Raw genomic sequence first — 21,913 nt, 5'->3', positions numbered from 1 at the left:
GTCATCCTGGGGCATTTAATGGCTATGTGGGTTGATATTGATTTTTTTTTTCTTGCACATGGCTTTTCTTTGCCAGCACAGATCAAACCAGGAGACATCGCAAGATGATTGACGGTTATTGAAATAATTCAGGTGTGGTTAATGTCAGTTTACAGAGAGTAATAATGACAGACGACGACCCAACTTATCGTCCTCACATCTTCCTTTCTCTTCACCCTCTTTTCTGCCCCTGAGCTGCTTGCTGATGTTTAAACCCAAGGGCATGCAAGGAAAATGTTATGTATTACATTTTTAGTTTAAATTGGACTTGTTCTCTAGATTTCATTTGCTCTCAACCACAGCTAGTTAAGATTACAGAGGAAGGTTTGGATGAAAGGAGAGGAGCAATAAAAGAGCCACACATTTATGAGATTTCTGAGAATATTTCTTTGGCAACTCAACATGACACAGTTTTCCTCAAGCTATCTATGGAAGCTGACTATGTATTTCACTGAATTTGACCTTTGGGGGCCTCCCAGTAAAACCAGATTTTTCTAGTTAAATTTCTTCTACTCCCTGAACTGTAGCAGTAGTTATTTGACATTAAATGATAAGCACAAGAGGTTGTAGTTGATTTGGGACTGTAACCCGTTATTTATGATGCAGAGTCCCGAGCATATCTAAAAATAACTGAAAATAAGCATAGATATTTTTTCCTCTTGGTCCCCAGACCAGACTGTATAACCCAGAGAAGAGGCTCTCTCTGGTAGACCTCTCAGCCACACCCCCTCCTCCTCCTTCTACTATAGACTCTCCCTGTGTTTGAATGTTAAAAAAAGAAGCCGTAACAAGGCCGATCCCTTTATGTCTTTAGGTTTTACAACCAATGAAAAGCTGCGCTGAAAGCTTTACAGTTCCTCTGGGTTTTGGGGGTGACCGTCGCAAAGCCTGTTAGCTGGACGTTTAAAAGCAGGTGATGGCGCTGTGTAAAAACAGATTGGAGAGGAAAGGTGGAAAGTTTATAGCAGAAAGGACATGTCATGGCACTGCGATAAGGCTGGAGTAAGAGGGTTGACAACAGAAGAAGAAGGAGCCAGAAAGAAGAATTGAGTTACAGCAATTGATGCTATTGTAAATAAAGAGATGGCAAAAGAGAGGAGATGGCGGGCTTGGTTTATAAGGTCATTTAAAGGAGTAATGTGGCGCACTGTCTGGAATTGGCTTTCATTAAAAGAGCCATCGAGAGGAAGGAAAGGAAGAGGGAGACAGTGAAGAAAGTGTGTGTGTGTGTGTATGTGTCTGTGGGTAGGCAGTATTCCCAACACACACTAAAAAAACACATTTTCTAGATCTACATGCGTTTATAGAAGTACTTTCCCAGCTCCTGTAAAGCATTTTATATCCCCACTGAGAAAACCAACCATGATAGATCCCTACCACATCAACAGCTTTGTGCCACTACTGCTCAAAAGAACCCATAGTGTCTTTACCCCTGCTAGTACAGGAGCATCCGTGAACAATAGGCCTATCATTACACAGGGCAGTGACGAGGTTATGCTAGCTCACCAAGGACGCGTAGAGTTGGTATGATTTATGTGAACCATTGTCCTTAATCACAGTCATAATGATTTATGGCGAGAGAGGTAGAACTGGTTGGCGCCTGCGTTGATACGAGGAACGTACCATTCTTTTCCCGTCTTGCCGTTTTCTCTTTTTTTTGTGTGGCATGTGAAAGACCTCCTGTGAAGTGTCCAATCACGTATCCTCAGCTCCTGCTGCCTTTCTCTCAACAATCTATCCATCATAGGTTCATTCTTTCACACTTTTTTCCCCTTTTGTCAGTCCTATTATCTAAGACACCCCAATCCCTCGTTCCATCCTCCTTTCAGCCCTCCTTTCATACGAAAACTACGCTCACACTCGTTTTGACAGTGACACATAGCGTGTGTCTGCCACCATATCCCATCTACTCAGCACAATGTCCTCAGCAATTCGCCCCGTGTGTGTCTTCCATTACGCTTCTCTCTTCCTCCATTCATCCATCTGGATAGCACTTCCAGTAGATGACCACCTCCCTCTTTTCCACTACCGTCCCCTCGTTGCTCGTTTGCATCATTTCATTCGTCTTTCTCTCTGGGCAGAAAGCCAGCTAGAAAGCTACTGTAGTAAGGTCTGTATTGACTGTAGACTGGAGGTGTAACTGCTTATTTCTGTCTTTGGAGTAAATGAATGAGATGGTCAGAGAAGTATGGTGATTGTGGGTGGAGATACAAGCACATGGGACATAGAGTTTAAAAGAATCAAGACAAGAAAGAGGGGTGGTGGTGCACAATGTCAAGTTTTTGTTTATCTGCCCTCTGCTTGAGCCCACAAAAAGCCCTAAAGCCACTCTGCTACTGGACATTTCAGAGCATAAATGAGTTTCATCGTGTCATATCTATCCCGTATCTCTGTTGCACTTGAAGCTTACCTAGGAATCCGGGCCCCAGTTTAATATTTCAACACTGCATTCCTTTGTGTACTTGTTTTCTGTCCTGCTGCTAACCACCTTTATTTCCAGCCTCAGGTCACAGCCATTTCACTTCCATATGTTTTCCTTTTCTCTTAACGTTCCATAAATCACTCTGCCACATACCTCTGTATCCCTGCCTCATAAAAAAAGGACTTCAATACAGTCCCCAAATACCACCGGACCAGGTTAAATCTGTGTGTGTCCATGATGTACCAGTGTCACCCTGGAGTAGGATTGTTAAATGCTGTCACTTACTGGTCAGCTGGCTCCCTCTCTGATGCTGTACTTTTGCAAACTGGACTGCAGTGGCAACTTGATACATGCTCTTTCTCACACACACACATCATGAAATGGGGATCAAGCGACTCATCAACTTGGGGCCCGTTGGTGAAGAAAAGTTGAATGCGGCGCTGACACTTGTGCATTCACAAAAGAAATAAAAAACGCGTGCACACTAACGTTCTGCGCATATGCTAGCAATCTGTCTGTCACATGTTGAAACGCACTCTCTCTCTCTCTCTCTAGTGAAGATCTTGAAATACACACACAGTTTCAGACCCGCTGGGGCCATGTTGTGAACCGTCTGTCATCACCTTTAAATGGAGTGGAGGCCTAAACTTGCACATTTGATCTCGTTTCTTAGGCAACATCTGTAGCCTATCGTCAAGCTTGTACATCCAGCACGTCTGTGAATCTCTCACTCACACACACGCATGTATGCACACACACTAAGTCATGTCACATTGATGCACCAAGGTCTTTATACAAAGACTCTGTATAGACACTTGAATTTTTATCTCTCTAGCACACACACACACACACACACACACACACACACACACACACACACACACACACACACACACACACACACACACACACGCTGGAGGTCTGTCCTTGTGCTCCTCTGCCTCCTGTTGGTTTTTTGAGGTCACCTGTCAATCAGAGCACTCTTGCCACAGACACCTGTCAGGTCTCCCAGCATGCATTGCGAGGCCTGTCCTGTACATGCTTGACTGGAGGCGGTCACACACCGCTGGGCCAGAATCACTCACCAGAACACACACGTGCACAAAGACGCACACACATTTGTCATTGACTAGCTCACTTTCTCTGTGTCGGGAACGCACACACAGACACACACACGCAGTTTGTCTGTTTGCAGAGCACATGTTTTAAATTGTACGAGTCTGATAAGCTGTCAAATTCTCATCTCCATCCACCGTTCATTTTACAATTTTGATTACAAAGACGCTGATTATTTCTTCATCGTCTCCCTGCTCTCTCTTTCTCTCTCTCTCTCTCACGCTCTCTCTCTCTGTCTGTCTCTCACCCTCTCTCTGTCTTTCTGTCTCTGTCTAGGTGGTGAGAGTTCCAGTGGAGAGCTGCGAGCAGTACACCACTTGTGGGGAGTGTTTGGGCTCCAGAGACCCTCACTGCGGATGGTGTGTTCTCCACAATGTGTAAGTGCTACACGCATCAACACCCTGTTACCCTCCATATGTAACCCGTTGCATTCTATGGTAGATAATTGTGGCTAAAGCGTTGAGGCGTTCTAGATGAGGATATTATGTTGAAGTGGAGGTACACATCATGCTCGGGGGACTTTGGACAACAAAGAGACACTAAATGTTGTTGACACTCTAACAATCTTTTTTTTTTCTTTCTTTTTTTTTTTTAAACAAAGCTCATAACACCTATAAATTACACGTGAAATTATTATTAGAAATCAAACTTCTGCAACTACTTCATGCATCCCGTTTAGTACATCTTTACTTTTTGATTTGTTTGTGGGAATGTTTTGGCAATAGATATTAGAATCTGTCATTCCAGTTTTAGTGTTTGGTCTTTGGATTAGGTCTTGTTTGCTTGAAGATCACCCCTTAGTGTTAGATATGTAACAGTCAGAGTAGGGATTGATAGTAATGTTTAGCAAATCAAACGTAACACCCTCCACTGTAGTGATACAGTTTAACACTGTCTGTCGGTAATCTCTCCATTCTCTGCGTTTAGCTGCAGGGTTTGTGTGCACACAGGAGAGTGTGAGAGTAGTTACATATTATTGAAAGGTGACAGGATGTTAAACCACATTTGGAACACCTTAAGCGTTTGGCATATTGCCATCTCTCAGTGCATTAATTAAACTTACAATACGTATCACCAACCGGTTTCTCCTCGAGGCACACACACACACAGACACACTCCACCTGTGTTTCTTCATTTCAGTAGACACACAACACATCTTCGAAATTACAACCCCCCCCCCCCCCCCCCCCCCACACACACACACACACACACACACACACACATGATTGCATTGGACTTGAACTGGTGATAACCCTCCATTTGGGCACACGTTGACCTTGGGTCTTGAATGCAGCCTGCTCATTTCCTAGCAGCTAGTGCCAAATCTGGCGAAGGCATTTGCCGACATAATGGGCTAGTATTAATAGTCAAATTATTTATAAGCTTCGTTTCAACCCTCTGGTACTTTTAGTCATATCCTATTAACAGCCATGGTAGTTTCAATCAGCAGAGGAATTGAACAGGAAATGCTCACACACACACATACTCAGGTGTTTCCAGACAAATGATCACACTTCTTTCGCACACATACACGGTCGCACACCGGAGGAGCAGTAGAAGGAAAAGAGCTTCATAAGGAGAAAATGTGTACATACCTTTGAACATTTCTGCTAATGCCTTACAATGTGTGTGTGTACGTCAGTGACTCCCAGGGGAATGTTTGGTGACAGCTTTTCTTCCCGAGCATGAGCGAAGGCTAACTAAATGAGGGAATGGGAGAGCTGCTGTGCAAAGGAGGCAGTTAGCATTTTTCCCTGCCTCCCTCTTATTGTTAAGGCCTTGCAGAGCGCCACATCAGCACTTTTCTTCCTACCACCGGGACCAGTTGTTGTATGCGCAAAGGTGAAGTGATAGCTAATGCATTATGAATAGCTAATAGTAAACCGGCTACGACACAGGGCTCCGTGCTGACTTTTAGCACGATCAGTTGGCTTGTAATAAGCGGGAGGAAATTGCTGAAGCCATTGATATGCGGCTGGTAGGAATTGCATCATTTTTACGGTTCAGGGAAACTTTAACGATTGCCTGTATATCTCCTGAGAAGTTTGAATTGGGTGAGCCCGTAAACTGAAAAGATGATGGGGACTGGATGTTCGTGTAGCTTAGTAGTTCTTGCACAAATGTCAGGACCAATAAGGTAATGATGTAAAGGCCTACAGTAATGGCTGGGGGAAGCCATTAGCCTATTTGTCTTTTATTATTGCTCTCATTTCTGTGCACCGGTGATAGCTGTGTATGTTTATCACCATAATATGATTGTCATGTTAACTTAACATTTCTTCATATCCACTCTCTCTTCTACCCTCCTCTCACCTCTTGTCTCGCCCATCTGCTGTTAAATTCTTCTCCTCGCCTCTCTTTCTATTCCCATCATTCTCCCCCATCTTTCTTTCTCTTCCCTCTGCCTTCTTTTTCTATCCTCCGTCTTCTGCTCCGTAGATGTTCGCGCAAGGACCGCTGCGAAAGAGCAGGGGAGCCCCAGAGGTTTGCGTCCGACCAGAGACAGTGTGTGGAGCTGACAGTGCAGCCAAGAAATATCTCCGTCACCATGTCTGAAGTCCAGGTACGTCTTCTCTTGTCTGCGGCGGTGCCATTTGTGACAGAAATGTTCCCATTTGACCTTTTCAACAAAACAAATACAATAACACAAACAGTAATAGGGAAAAATACAGCTTGACTCCAGGTACATTTTGAGGAAATAGAGTTACTGTTTTTCTGGGAGTGTTTTTATCCAGAGTGCTTTACAATTCGCTGTCATGCAAGGAGCTATTCGCGTTTCGCTGTCTTTCCCACGAACATGTAGGCAGCCATTGATCAAATTGGCAGCCGTGTGAACAGCATATGACCCATTCTACTTCTTGAGTCACATTTGTCCCAGTTTTTGGTCTCCAGTTAGATGATGAGATCAATACCACTCTTGTATCTTTGTGTTCAATATAAAGAGGCAGCCAGTTAGCTTAGCAGAAAGTCAGGATACGGTATGAAACTGAAAGCCTGGCTCTGTCCATTACTAATAAAGTCTGCCTGCTGAAGGTTACTGATTTATATATGAATCGCTTGGTGTCACAGTGAACCTCTATTGTAAAATTCAATATACAGCTTCTTCTGGTTTCAGTGTTTACGATGTCCGCAATAACAAACTGTCCAAAACTCCAAAATTATTACAGAAAAGGGGATATTAACATCAAACAGACTAAACGTATATATCTCTGCAGAGGACACTTATCCAAATCATGGAATAAATTAGAAAAATTGCAAATGTTCATGTATATTTAATTAGAAGTTTGATTTTCACAATCATACTCACACTCAACTTATGTCAATCTACATAATGAAAATCTGTGAGAAGGTGTGCATGTGAGGGAGCTCTCATTCTGTCAGTGGCTCCTCGATACACCACAGTGTTTGACTGATTACAGTTTGCCTCACTTTCTTTCTGCACATTAACATGTACACATTAACCTTGCTTTAATAGCTGCTGCAGAGACGGATGCACACGTGCATACACACAACTGCTCACGCTTACATGCCTGTTTCTGTCACACTGCTTCACTCCCCTTCTCTCCCTACACCCATTAACCCTCATGTCATATCTTATAACAATCCATGTACACCATGTCCTTCCATTGATCTTGTGCTGATTGTCTCACTCTCTCTCTCCATCTGTAGCTGGTCCTCCAGGCTCGTAATGTGCCCGATCTGTCAGCGGGGGTCAACTGCTCCTTCGAGGACTATGTGGAGACAGAGGGACGGATCCAGGGTGGACACATCTTTTGCCTGTCTCCTTCCATCCGGGACATCGCACCGATTACTAGGAACAAAGGTTAGGACAGGAAGGGCAATGGGTTATGAAGTCATGGGGTAGTGAGGTCATAGGGTGGTAGCTCTGGGCAAGGAGGGTGGAGTTGTGAGGGGTGTTGGTGACATCTATTACTTTGGTAGTAACTTTCCATTTCACACTTTATTCGTTCATTTTTTCGCATTTTCTTGTTTTGATGTGTCATTTTCTCTTGTCTATCTGAATCATTGTAAGCTGTTCAACACTGAGAGCTGATGTGTTGCCGCCTGAGTTATGTAATTGTATGCTAGAACTATAAAGAAGTCAAGAGCTCAGCAGAACTGAATTTTAATGTTACCAGTTCATTTGCTTAGTGCTTCTATATTCAAAATTCCTTGTCACCACCAATAAAGGCCACCCACTTACTTTCAAAGGCCCTAATACATGCCAAGATTTATCTACTGAAAATAGAACTGTTTTCGAATCCCCATTATACTGCATTATGCACTGCTGTCAGTTTAATTTTAGTATTTTTTTTCATCTAAATGACTGTTTTGGCTTTTAAGTTCTTTTCAAAGTCGTAACTTCAGTGTGGTTTACCGTCATATTTAAAAATATCAGCATCTTTATTTCTTTTTTTTGCAGAGATCCTGCACCTGTTTCATGTCCAATTCTGTCACACCACAAAGACGATAAAAATGTGTTTGCTATCCGCATTCAAAGCCCCGAAAACATGTCAGATAGTGCGCTCGAAGTTTCCTCAAAGCAACATCTCAGTAGTTCTTCAACTGAGCCCATTATGCCCCATTATGAGTTCTCATCAGCTCTGGCATCCAAACACTGATTGGTGCTGCTATTTTTAATGCCACCCTACTGTGGGTGTGACATGAGTAGCGTGTTGCTAAGCTACAGTGTGTCTTGGTGTGTGTTTGTTAGCTGTTGGGGTCACACAAGTGGAATTCAGAAGTGTCACACTGAACTGATGAAGAAAGCGTTTTAACAAACACCCACATTTCTTCACTGTTGTTAAATTAGCTGCTAAGTATTGGTCTGCAATACATCAAAGTTAAATGTTTTTCAAAAGCCTGATCTATATATACAGTATATATATATATATATATAGAACAGTGTAATATATAGTATATAGTATAGTATTTATTCTCCTGTGTCTGTTATGCAGGTGACAAGCGGGTGGTGAAGCTCTACCTCAAGTCCAAGGAGACGGGCAAGAAGTTTGCCAGTGTCGAATTTGTCTTCTACAATTGCAGCGTCCACCAGTCGTAAGTTACAATGATAAAACACTCTTTTTAGACTACCTTGATAGTCATTTTATTTATTTTTTTTAATCTTGTTTTAGTCATTTCTCTCTTGTAAAGGACAAGAAATGGCCTCTTTGTCCAGTCTCCCCTTGGGCGTTCTCATGTTACCCTCCATGACAGATACAGTCACACACGCATAAACGCCCCCCTCCGACCTCCAGAGGAGGCTAGTGTTTCAGTTGGAGTGAAAAATCAAATGTGCCGTATATGAGAAACGATTGGGGTATGAGATTGTAATTCTACTCTTTTTATCATGACCCACCCAACACACTAATGATACTTCAATGATTAATTCATTACATAGCGGTCTGCCGTAACGTCTTCCAATCACAGACTCTAACCTCATTTATGCCTTTTCCCCACTTGACAAAACAAATACTTTTTGGGCACTTAGATTGTCAGTCTGGCACACATTTACACACGAAAGCAAACGGCAAACACTGTAATGTCAAAGAAATCTTTTCCGATGAGTTGGTCTACTTCGCACTCGAGATACCCCCAGCTCTACCCAAATGCAGTTCACCGCCTCTCTTAATCCACCTTCTGCTGAAAAGCTCCACCACCCATAGAGCCACTCCCCTGGGTCAGTGGTGCCACGATCCTGAGGCACCCTGCCGTGGTAAAAGAATCCTCCAACTCCTCCACTCCGCCCCACACAATAACTTCCCTCCTGTCTATCTGTGGCTGATCCTGGGGAGGCTGAAACGTCTGCTGGGGTATTAGCCTTGGGGCAGCAGATGGTTCGGAGGCCCCTGGGGTACCACAGGGCTCTATCCTGGCTTCCCCTCTGGATGTTGGATGAGCCTCCTCCGAGGATTCTCCGCAAACACGCACAGACATACACATACACATGCGCAGCCACACCTCTCTCCACCCTGTCACTTACAGCTCACTGAATCCCTGAATGTCTTGGACACCTAATCCGTTAGTGTGACCTATAACCCAACTCCCCCTTATTTGCCTGCCCTTGTACACAAATCCCCTGCTTCAACAGTGATGATTAGCTCAGCTGGTTAAGGGTGTGGTGGTATACAATGTCAACTCACGGTTGATTCATCTCCCACAAGGACTCTGTGATGTTTGCTCTACCTCTTCATTCCTTTTAGTATCTAGTGTATACTTTGCTCCTGTGTAAATCCTGTGAGCACAAATCCCTTCATGTTAAAACAGGAAAAAAAAAAAAAGAGGTGTAACATATCTTCCTAATGAGTTCAATAAAATGTGACGTGACATTAAGAATCCTTAAATGCCACTGATCTCACAAATCAAGTGTAAGAAAGGGATGAGACGTGACGCAAGCAAGAGCGTCGCCCATTTGAAGATATTACCTCACTGAACTCTGATTAAATCCACTGATCTAATGCAGCGTCCGAGTGATGTAATGGACATGTTTAATGAAGTTACAGATAGGGCACGTTGCATCTTCTCCAGCAACTCAGACGGCAAAAAGAGATGCTCAGATAAGAATCCCATTTGGAGCTGGCACTCCGTTCCGCATACCCGCTGTGCCCCCAAGGCGTCAGTGTATGCCGTCTCATGAGATCAGACTCGTAATATCGTTGGCGTAATGATTTCAGGCCCACACAGCAACATGCAAGGTCCTGTTTCCAGTATGCTTGGTCATTCTTTACATATCTTAGCTTTCCTGTAATGGGTGTAGACTCAAAATACTGCAAGCTTCTACAATGTCAGGAAAGCAGACGTTCTTGAAACATGCAGAAACAGTATTCATGAGCTGTGAATGAATTCCTGTTTTTATTCAGTCTCAGACTGTACTCCTTTCCCTCTGTCTTCATGTGTGTACTTGTAAATTCAGCACTGTCTTCTGGAAAGAAAGAAAAGACACTGACATTGGAATTGCCCCGCCATGTTTCCTAATAGTTTACTGTCACCCCCCGAAACTGAATCCCCAATCCCCCGATCTGCAAAAACGCACACCCCTCCCGCTTATTTACTCAACTGATTACGTCGTGGCCCTTGCCTTTTCAAAAATGCCATAAATTTGCATAGTGGTATTAATCTAATTAGAATTCCCACTGTTTCAGTTTAAGGGTTGCTGAGATTGAAATAGAAAATCACCCGCGGCCATGATTGCTCCTTAATTAAATATTTCCATACGCTTTTTTTTTCATTTCACAGCCCCCCATTTAATAAAGATGGAGTGTATAGTCTGGAAATTATTTGGGGTTTTAATGTCTGCATAAGGCCATCCCAAGCACCCTTCTTCGCTATGGTTAATTTGTATTGGACAGTGACTGGGTCATTTGTTGTGTGATTGAGGGTGCTTTTGGAATAATTGGGTGAGAAAGCATAATAAAAGCTCTAGAAAAAAAAAGAGCACGGCTTTTTATAAGAAAATCTGCAAAGCTGGGAAGAGAAGAAACACATTACAAGATTACAGTTGCAAACATTTGAACGTATTTTACAAGGAACAGTTAATGCAGATGGCTCTATTGTCCTGTAAACTAAACCTTCAGACCTGCTTTAATAGAATTATGCGCATGAATACTAGTCCCTAGGTGTTTTATCAAGCCCTCTCAAATTTTAAAGAGATCCAGTAATGATAGGATAGACTATTCTAGAAGAGTGTTAAATTATTCACCTCTACTCCTTTGAAATGAATAGTAGCCAATAAATAACTCATTTTGCCAAGTGCAGGAGTGTCAAGCGTACCTCACTGGGAGAGCGGATTGTATTTAGCACTCCAAACTGACCAAGGAGAGGAGAAAGGAGGAAATCACAGTCTATTGTATTTGGTCTTGAAAAAACACTGCTGCTCCAAAGCTAGCGTATCTCCATTAGCATCTGAATATGAACAGATTAAATTAGCATTATGAGCGTGGACATACGGCGAGCGTGTCTCCGGCTGCTCAAAGCCTCCGAGTGGCTACAGGCGATTGGCAGTGACAAGAGGGAGCAGTGAGGACATGCTAGGGGGTCTGAAGAAAGGATCCCACCCCTGGACAAGAGAATTGAACGTCCTCAAATGGCTCTGGGTGGGCTTTTTGGTAAAAGGGTGCGCACCCAGGCTAAAAGAGAGATCCTAAGGCAGGTCGTAACGGGGGGCCTGGTTACTTCGAAGAACCAAAGAGTCACCAGTAGGGGGTTGTCAGACAAGGCCTGCTGCTGGCCTTGGGGTGGCACGCTAATAGTGCCGTCTTTTATTTCAAAGGGCGTAATCATAAAAGTCACGGAAAGTTGGCAGTGGTTACCTGCTGATATTTTGCTCATTATTTCAAAGTCACTGGTACACTAACAAGGTTGATTTGACATGAATAAAAGATAAAAGCCCTATAAAAATGGTTATTATCAGGACTTGGTGACAGATGTGTTGACGGGTCTGGACTAAGAATAGATGGTACTCTTTGCTCTTTGGTTCTGGCTGCCTGCTGTGTTAAGTTGGTGTTGTACTGTATTTTGATGAACACCGGTCCATTGGTGGGCCCCCCAACAAAAAAAAAAAAAAAAAGTCTCTTTGACATTCAAAACAGTGATTGTTGCAGAGCCAACACACACTTACAAACTGCACAGTGAGTGCGGTTAAGTTACCTCGAGTTCATTTGTCTTGCATCAGTAATGTCATCTGCTCTTTTGTTCAGGATAGACAGCCCTTCTTCTGTTTCTATCCATCTCCCTATGGGATAAAACACTAAGCTAAAATCCCAGTCCTGCTCTTTGAGTCTGAGCACTGTATGCTAACCTAGCGTAGCCTAATCGCTTTCCTTCCATTTGTTGGCAACACTGACAAATCTCCTATTTGGTCTTGTTCGGTATTAAGAGGCCTGTTATTTCCTTAGCTGCACATCTTTCATTCTAAATGGGCAGCTTCTGTCAGCACAATGCTAAATTGGTCAATTAAAGCGGCAGTGGGATTGAATTAAGCTCCAGCCTCTGATCTCGCTCAAAAGGAGGGGTCTGGGCTGGAAACGATCGCTTAAAGTGTGCACCTAACAAACGAGCGGCCCTAATTGATCCAAATGAATCCACGTCAGGGTTTGATGGATTCATATATGGGCTCCATCTCGGTGCTCACGAGTTAAAGCCCTCATTTTTCATGCGGATGAAGGGAAGGAAGCTAGCATTTTACACAGGGTTAAAACACACTTGAGGAGTGTGCTTACCGCAGTTCAGACAGATGCACAAATGTACACCCGGTAGATGTAGTTGCATACAAATCAGCCTTCTCCCTTTCTCACCTTGACTGTATTAAATGTAGTGTTTTATTGTTTTTCCAATAAACCATATGTTCACACAAACCTCTGTTGCCAAATGAGTCACAGAGAGGAGATTGGGAAACTAAACTGCACGTTGAAGACAAAAGCCTTTAGTAAGCTTTGCAATAAAATGAAACAGTTTTATTTGTTAACTCATAATGGTTACATTAGATAATGTGGTGCACGTAAATGAAATAACAAGTGGCTTAGTGTTTCTCGAGGGCTGGGAGAGCACCAATAACATGAAGCAGTGTTGATAAACTGCACACTTAAACCCGCCTCTCCTCCACCGGTCCCTTTAGTTATGAATGCACAAATATACACTCACAATCACTTGTCAACTTTCTCCCTCTCCCATGAGACCCCCTCCATTCTTTTTTTTCTCCTGTCTCTCTCTCTCTCTCTCTCTCTCTCACGATACCTGGCGTCTGCACCTCTGTCATGGAAATCCGACTGCTTTTGATCTTTCTCTTTCCATCTCCTCTTTCCCCCGTCTTTCGCGTTCAGCCTGTCTGTCCGCACCCCGCCTCAGCTAAAGCAGGTGAATTTAAAATGGTGCCGTGCTCTTAGCCCCACGGATGAAAGAGAGCTTTAGACAAAGAACAGGGAGAGAGCAAATGAAAGGGATGGCAAGAGTGAGAGAGGCAGAGATGGAGAGAGAGAGGGAGAGAGAGAAAGGCTTACAACTGAATGGATAGAGAGAATGAAACAATTGAGGTATAGAAAAGAGAGGAAATATATGCAGAGAGGAGGCCAGTTCTGAAGGAGATCATTGAACATATAGGAGCAGCAAGCAATGGACAGTTACAAGCAAGAGTGAGGAGTGATGAATGAGTGAGGTAAGGGGGAGAAGGATGTTAACAACTGGTGAAATGCGTGGAAAGAAATGTGAGAGGGAGAAAAGAAGATTTTAGACGGGGTGAGAAAAAGTTTAAATTTGACAGCTGACAGTATGGAGACATTTAGACGGCTAAAGGAAGATATTCTGAAGAAAAATTAAAGAGGAAAGATAAAACTAAAACGTTCCAAAGAAAAGCACCAGGTTTGGTATTCACACGTGTTGGAATGTATTCACATGGGTTTTTCCAGTTTTAGTATATCAAATATCAGTTTCTGATCCCTGTTTGATTTCACACATGATTTTCACTCTGCTACTGTTTCACCCCTGCTCTACTCTATATGCAGACATATGGTTTGACAAAAAAGATTGTGAAAATCTGGTGACAAATTGGCATAACAAGTGAGGGGTAAGGTGTCCAATTTACAAGAAGGAGCTCTTCCCAAACATAGAACTGGAGCAACATCCCTACTTTCATTTCACTTGCGTGCTGATGAGAACATGTTGAAATGCAAACCATTATTGTGTCTTTTCTGTTCCTCTGTCAGATGAAGCTGCGGTGCGGTGCGGTGCGGTGCGGTGTAATGACTCTGCTAACCTCCTAACTGTCTCGTCTGATCTCTGTCTATTTAAGCTGCCTCTCCTGTGTGAACGGCTCCTTCCCTTGCCACTGGTGCAAGTACCGCCACATGTGCACCCAGAACGCCAATGACTGCTCTTTCCAGGAGGGACGTGTCAACATCTCTGAGGTAATATTCCCGTCACTTTGCCGACAGTCATTTTTATAGCCTGATGCGGTTTTATGTGCATTTCCCTTGGCATAAATATAGAAAATGCGCATTTTGCTGACTGTTTTTTTTTTTTTTATATTACCTATGATTTGAGGAATTGTACATAGTAATATAAGTGGTGTTTTCATATGTGCTGCGACTGTTTCTCCCTCATGTGAAGACAAATTATAGCCACATAGGCACAAATAGCATTCAGCTGCAAACATACCTTTACCCTCACACCTTCTGTGGCTTTCCCTCAGGGTTTGCTCTCATCATCCTGCTGTGTGTGTCTGCTGTCTGTGTGTGTAATAGTGGCTTTTGGCACAGTGACAGCAGCTTGTGTACTGTGCAGCAATAATTCTGTTGTGGCCCATAAGGCCATAAGCAGGCTGGGATGAATGACTGTCGATGGAAAGAACGCCTTGTTCTTACATAGCCAAATACTGCATTAGCATAAAAGCTAATATCAATCGTGCCAAGTGGCGGCTACTGCAAGGCATAACAAGTGTTTGTCAATTGCTGGGGTATATACAAGAATATTTTTGATGGACACTGAGCTATGTTACGTTTTCACCATGATTTTCTCCTTTCTTTCTCTCTACCACACACACAAAACACAGTCCAGCATATATTAACTGACTTATGGATGTAAATCCACTGCACTCCCAAGTGACTGACAGTCATGCCTGTGCGTTATCTGATGGAAGTCTCACATACATAAATGGACAAATATACACGTGCACAATTCCACGTTATCTCCTTATGTCTGTGGTCTGACTCACCCTGTTATCTCCATGCAGATTAAAGCCCCCCCTTGTTGGCCAGCCGGAATCACCGGCCTTTATTAATTGGTCAACCTTTATCCAATTACTTTCCTCTTTATCTCTTCTCTCAACCGGAGCTGTGCTGGAGCCCGGCGACTAGCATGCTAAACCACAGCCTCCGTGCCCGTCCAAAACTCGACCCGGGCCCAGCCTTCACGGCTCACGGAGCTAACGTTAGCGGATTAGTGCACCCATCTGCAAGGCATGGGGAGAGCTCTGGCTAGCTACACTCTGAGCCGAGAGAGGCCAGAGGGGCAACGGATGGATAAACAGGAAAGGCCTGCAGGGATGAAAGGAAAAACATAGGAAAGCAGCATGCGAGGAAACATAGAAACGCAGTAGTGTTATTGGTGAACTACAGGAGGGCTTATGTAGCATGTACCAGACTAACATGTACATCTAGCTGAGTACAAGAGCTGAATTAATTAGCTTAGATCAATTTATTTGTTGATTAATAACTATCAACATCTTTTAAGGGAAAAGCTCTGCAAGTAAAGTTTTAAGATTCTCATATTCGAGTATTGATGTTTTCTCTATCATACCCTACACTGAACCAAATATTTTTTGGTTTTGATTGCCGCTTGGAAAAGATAAGATATTATATTGGGCTTTAGGAACATTCAGATTTAGAATTTTCTGTTTTCCGAGTAAGAACAAAGAGAAAGTGTGACAAAGAGAAGGAGACAAATGGATGGAAAGAAGACGAAGAGACTGAGGGAGGTTTAGAGTGAGAGAGAGGCAGCGGGAAGAAACAAGGGATAGACAGACCGGCTGACAGTGGCATGTGGACAGAAAGACCTCTCCTGTCACCTCGTCTGCCCAAGAAACCACCGACCACATGCTCCGCTAGAGAATCCATCATCTGCGCCGTCTATCTCGCGCACTCACACACACACACACGGCAAACACACTATGCTGTATTTCACACACAAAATTGTAAACATTCTCATGGTGACACACACACACACACGCGCGCGCGCACACACAAACATACACAAAGTCATTTATCATCCTTCTCTTAGCTGCCATATCCATTAGTTGTGCTCTCAATGCCCCAACAAGTACAGCTCTTCCTGTAGGCTAGGCTTATCCTTCTCCTCTCCAGGGCCCATCTCTCTGTCTACCTCATCTCTCACCACTTTGATGCTCAGTCACCCCCTCTTTCTCGCATCCTCCTTTTCCTCACCTTCTATGCTCGCCGTGCGGAACACATATTGTTAAAGGAAGTAAAAAAAAAAAATTAAAAAAAAAGCACGGAAATGTGCTTCTCTGTCTAAACAGCTCCTTGTGGTTTTAGCTCTTTAGTTGCTGGTGAAGTGGATCTGCATGCCATCAGGGACGTGTATTTATGTTCACATGTGGTTACAGCCTTAATTTAGACTTCAGACAATCCCTTTTTGCAATTCTCAAGCTTTATCCTGAATACAAATAGCGCTGTTTAACATAAGAGTGAAATCAGCTCCCCTGATAGCAGAAATTTTACTCAGACCTTTACCGCTCTCTCATCTGTAGATGAACACAGTAGATGGAATTGGATAAGACTCATTTTCAGACGGTGATGAAAGGCCAGATAGAAGTGTTCACGCAGGGTTGAGAGGTGGCTGTTCCTCCCGCATGAATCTGTGCTCTGAGTGGTGTCGAACTGACTAGACGGTAGAGCAGAGAGGGAAGACGAGACCAGCTGGTCAAATGACCAAGGCTGACAGATGAATTCTGAATGTGTGAAGTTCCCTTTTTTAGACCAACATAATCAACCGTCCTTCTTCCTCTGCTTCCCTCTGATTCTTCCATTTTTGACCAAAATTGCAGCTTCGATAAAATCAATACACATAGATATCACTATACCAAATAAGACAATAATTAAAGCATTGAATATCAAAGATTTCTTTCATCTCTAACCTTAATTCCATTCCACTTTTTTCCCCCCTCCTCGTCTCATCTGACAGTATCTGAATCTTGTGTTACCATGGTAACCCAGAGGATCGGCGTGTTGCAGATGAGGACTATTTCCCCCCCCTCCTTTACTTTGTGTTCTCCTTCTCACACAACCAGCTCTCCAGCACTATCTTGTCCATCTGTAATTTGTTCAACCAAATTACATTGTGGAGAATGCATTTTTTTTTGTGATTTTGGAATAAAAAAAAATTAAAGGACAAGAACAGGAACAAAATCAAGTAAAAATGTTCATTCTTGTGAACACACTGTGTCAAGAGAGGGAAAGAAATGGATAGACAGAGTAATCAGGGAGGAAATAAAAATAATGAGTGACATTTCCGAATCAAATATGCATGAATCAACAATGCCTCCAATGGCACAACAAACAAAGTCTGGAATTAAGGAGCGACCGGGCGGAAAATTGCAGGAGAGAAGTAGGAGTTATTATAAAAACAAAGAAGCTGGAGAGAGGGGGAAACCAAGGCAAAACAAGGAAGGAAGGGCTCCTTGCTGAATTATTTCTTGCCTCATTTAGGGAAATGTCTGATTTCCTTGTTTTGAGGAACTCGACTGCCATTTCTTACTCCACATTTCTCCATTATTTCTCTCCCCCTGTCTTGCCTTTCCTTCTGCACCCCCAGAGAGAAACGGTTGATGAGTGCCAGGCAAGGTTCGGGGTGACTGGGCTCATCTATGTTAAGACATGCTTACGTGTTTGTTTTGCTGCAAAGCAAGGCTCAGTCTCACACGAGCAATCAAGGCGGTAGTTAACGTGATTGAGATTTGTGGATTCAACGTGGCTTTTTCTCCCTGAAACTCTTTGGCTGTCTCTTTTTCCTTTTTCCCCCTTCAACCCCCGTCTCTCTCTCAGTGTTCCACTTTCTTTATCATATAAGTTTTACTTTAACATACAACAGACAGATTGTATGCCATAGTTTTTGAGAAGTCTTTATATTGTTTGTACTGGGTTTAGGGCCAGATTGTGGGAAAGACTTAAGACTGGTGGATCTTTCAGATCCCTTGTCTTATTTCCATATGTAGTCAAAGTTTCAGGCAGTAGCCATTGTAAATACTATGCTGTCTTTTAACACTTATCTTTGTTCTCTGCTCTCTGGTCCTGTATACCTAATCAGAAGCTGCACAATCTCTTTCCTCTCATACATTCATTATAGGTGTGCCTTCCACATCCGCGTAACATGGAATGTGTGACTCTAGTGATGAATTCTTCACTCTTTCATAAATTCAACACGTTCCACTCCTTCTGTTTATTCTGTCCCCTTCAATGGATGTAAAAAGCGTTCAAAGGAGTCGTGTTTCTCCTCCTCTTTTCCTATATCTGCCTGCTTCCCCATCGTTATCCTTAAAACCTTAAATCAGTAGTAAAAACTTTGGGAAACAAGTCTTTTTTGATTTCTTAGTGAGAGTAAGATGTGAAGATCGATACCACACCCACATGTTTGTGGTAAATATGTAGCTGGAGCCAGCGGTTTAGTGTTTATGGTGCTTTGTCAGAATACCCCCAAGATCTTTTTGGGGCAAACAAACGACAATCCAACATTCGCACCCACTAGAGGCATTGATTGGCCGACTGTGCGGATGTGAGAAAGTAAACAACTTTACACTGTTTTCTCTGGCACTTTTTTTATGTGTATGGCTGGATGCAGCACGGTGAAACTTGCGCACTAGGTGTTTTCTACCACCAGGCATCTTGGGTGATCCGATTACAAGGGACAAGGGACTTTGAAGACGCACGGAGATCCGTTTGCTAAGACCACATTTCAAGGCGGCCTGGGCCACATATAGCGGTCCTAAAAGCGGCGCGAATGTGTGCTAAATGATGCTGGTGTTTATTTATATATAGAGCACAGAACTGAGATCGATCAATAGTGGTCACTTGAGACATAAGTGCTGACGCATTCTAACACTAGGTGTGAGCAGACGTACTTAGAGCTGTCCACTTGTGATTGGATCCCCTAATAAGAATGTTAATGCCTGTGTGAATGTGGCCCTAGCTGCTGATGTCAACCACAAAATAAGTCAACAAATTTTCCATCTGTTTCCTGTCTTATTACCTAGCTTAGCTAATCACCCTTAGCTAATGACCTATGACTGTGGTATTATCTTCTACTCTTGGAAAGAAATTGAACGTGTGTGTGCTTGCCAGGGTGTCAGCTATTATGTTAACCCACCTAAAAAGAACAACATGGAGTACAGATACATGAAACGGGTAAGAGTGTGTGGATCAGAATATCTCAGCAGCTGTGCTAATAGACGCATCCACACACTTTCAATGTCAGCTGCTTGAACATAGCATTGCGTTAACAAGAGCGGCTCCATATAGGCTGCACTCTGAACAAAGCATAACAAAAGACCGACACATTTTCTCCAGCGCTGTCTTCTCACACACCCTTAACCAAGCGAGTACACAATTATAGCATACAGCCTACCCACACATTCTTAAACAGTCACAAAAACACATGCGTAGTGTTCATTTGCACACACAATCCATGGCTGACAGGGTTATTTGTGATGGAGGTGTGAAGGCCCCGGACCGTGACATTCTGGCACACTGTGTTTACCCTGGCTGGTACTCAGACACTGAGCAGAACACACACACTCTAGAAAAGGACATCCCACAGACTGTGGGCCAAGGCTGCTTGAGGGGCCTCGCTGTGTGCACGGACGTGCGTTCGTGATTGTCTGTTACTGCTTCAGTGTGTGTTTGTGCCCGACTGTCACCGGTTCTTATCAGGACAAAGCACAACCAGCAGCACAGGGCTGCAGGGGGCATATGGGTGAGGGGGAGGGCGAAGTGGGCGAGTGGTTGAATAATATCCATCGTTTCCTTTTTTCCTCCTTCACCCCTCCTGGTGTCTTTATCTGTTAGTAATATCTGTCTTCACCCCTCATCATCCTTTATGTTCTTCCCTCCCTTCTATTCCCACGCAGTGCCTTCCTCCAAATCATGTTTCGACAGTGTTGTTGTCTTTTCTTCCGACTGTCACGGTCCGCAGACTCCATTCTTTCTGTCTTTTCACCGTTTTACATCATCTGTTCTCATAACTTCCTCTTCTCATATAGACTGCTTTTTCTTGTTTGCTCTTCTCTTAGCTAGTCCATTTAATTGCACTCTCCACCTAAGTGCACCATGTAGCTCAAAGCAAGCTCACGTAAACACACACCCACATGTGTGTTTCTGCTCAGTAGGAACAGGAAACATGCCTAAGCCATATTTAATAAAAAATAAACAATGTTGTGCAGAGGGAACAAATAAATGAGAACATTGGTGGAGGTGGGATGTAATATCCCTCGTGTGGTTCTCAAAGACAATGCAGTCCTTCTAGCGGTGTGTTTATATCACCAGAGACGAACCAAAGAGGGACAGAGGGATCGTAATTGAGACCAGATGCAAACAGAAAGAGAAGGGAAGAAAAAAAAAAAATGCAGAAAGAACGACAAGGGCAAGTAGAGAAACTCTGGCAGTAACGAGCTGCAGATTACATTCAGAGTGACGCAGATTATTTTCCAAACGCTGCCTATAGTTGGTGGGGAGGGAGGGGAAAGAGAAAGAGAGGGAACATGGAGAGGAAGTGGAGGCGACAGGCTGAAGTAACCACACGCCTTCTTTGCCAGATGGTTCTAAGTCAGACCGTGACCGGCCAGCATTTAACCCTTGGTGTGGTAGCGGTGCACCTCCCCTTGAGCCCTCTGACCCTGCTTGTTTTTGTGAGCTTCCCTCGGAATCTGCTCAGACACTTGATTCATAAGTTGCATTTCCACCTCGGGGAAAGTGTGGATTTTTATCAGGTGTTTTAGCAAACTCTCTCCTTCTGAGTGAGTTTCCTGTGAGTTTCCCACACAATCATAGTGTTGTGCACAAGAGGAACAAAGCAACAGGAGAGACTTGAATCTCTGCCCCGGGTGTCACTGTGGTGAGCTCACACAGATGTGCTCGTAGGTCAACAACGCACGCACTGTCTGTCACATATGCACGCAGATGTTTCAGCTCTCCTGGTCTGTGGCTATTTTTAGTTTCGCTGTCCCATACTCGTCTTTTCTTTATTTTCCCCCCCCCCCTCTGTCCGAGCTCTCCCTTATGTTTCTCGGAGGATCTCTGCCTAAAACTCCCATACTCAGTCTTGCAGAGACAGAAGGGAGGGAGGATGGTACGCCTTGGCTGGGAGGCACTGTGGAGAGAGCAGTCTGTCATACCCTAAGAAGGATGCTTACTACACAAGGACAGCAGGATTATATTTATGGAAGAGTTCAGCAAATGCGGCTTGCATCAAGTGTTACAGATTCAAAGGACATTTTCTTAATTGGCTGAAAAGTGTTAATCCTGCTATGACATTGAGAAAATGTGAAGCAGTTAGCACCGCTCAGTACTCACAATTTCAATTTGTCAAGTATTTTTCAAAGTGTAAAGTATAATGTTGCTGCCCGGGTATTGTCACCTTGGTGTAATCCTCTGCCACCCAGCAGGGTCCTCTGATTCAGCAGGTATCTCCCCTAGCCGTGCCAACACTCCAGCTGCAACACTGGAAACAATATCAGCAAAATCCTAATGAAGAGCTAATGTGAAGCAAAGAGTGACACAAATGGACACACAGGCACACCCACAGGAATACCACGACATGATAGATGCACGGGGGTTT

The 21,913-nt window shown here is 43.6% G+C and overlaps 1 protein-coding gene across 4 annotated transcripts in view; it reads left to right on the top strand.

Moving 5' to 3' along the window:
• Nucleotides 1–21,913, top strand: part of plxna1b (plexin A1b) — a 185,459-nt gene that overhangs the window by 93,896 nt on the left and 69,650 nt on the right. For all 4 annotated transcript variants that reach the window (XM_084542773.1, XM_084542771.1, XM_084542772.1 and 1 more), the window contains exons 5-9: nucleotides 3,854–3,954; nucleotides 6,017–6,140; nucleotides 7,247–7,400; nucleotides 8,536–8,635; nucleotides 14,361–14,475. In XM_084542773.1, coding sequence (XP_084398899.1) covers nucleotides 3,854–3,954; nucleotides 6,017–6,140; nucleotides 7,247–7,400; nucleotides 8,536–8,635; nucleotides 14,361–14,475 — 594 coding nt within the window. The remainder of the gene's footprint in view (nucleotides 1–3,853; nucleotides 3,955–6,016; nucleotides 6,141–7,246; nucleotides 7,401–8,535; nucleotides 8,636–14,360; nucleotides 14,476–21,913) is intronic.

This window comes from Chelon labrosus (genome assembly GCF_963514085.1).
Source record: "Chelon labrosus genome assembly, chromosome: 4".
NCBI classification, from domain to species: domain Eukaryota; kingdom Metazoa; phylum Chordata; class Actinopteri; order Mugiliformes; family Mugilidae; genus Chelon; species Chelon labrosus.
Note: the sequence above shows the minus strand (reverse complement) of the source record. Positions and strands in the feature narration are given on the sequence as shown.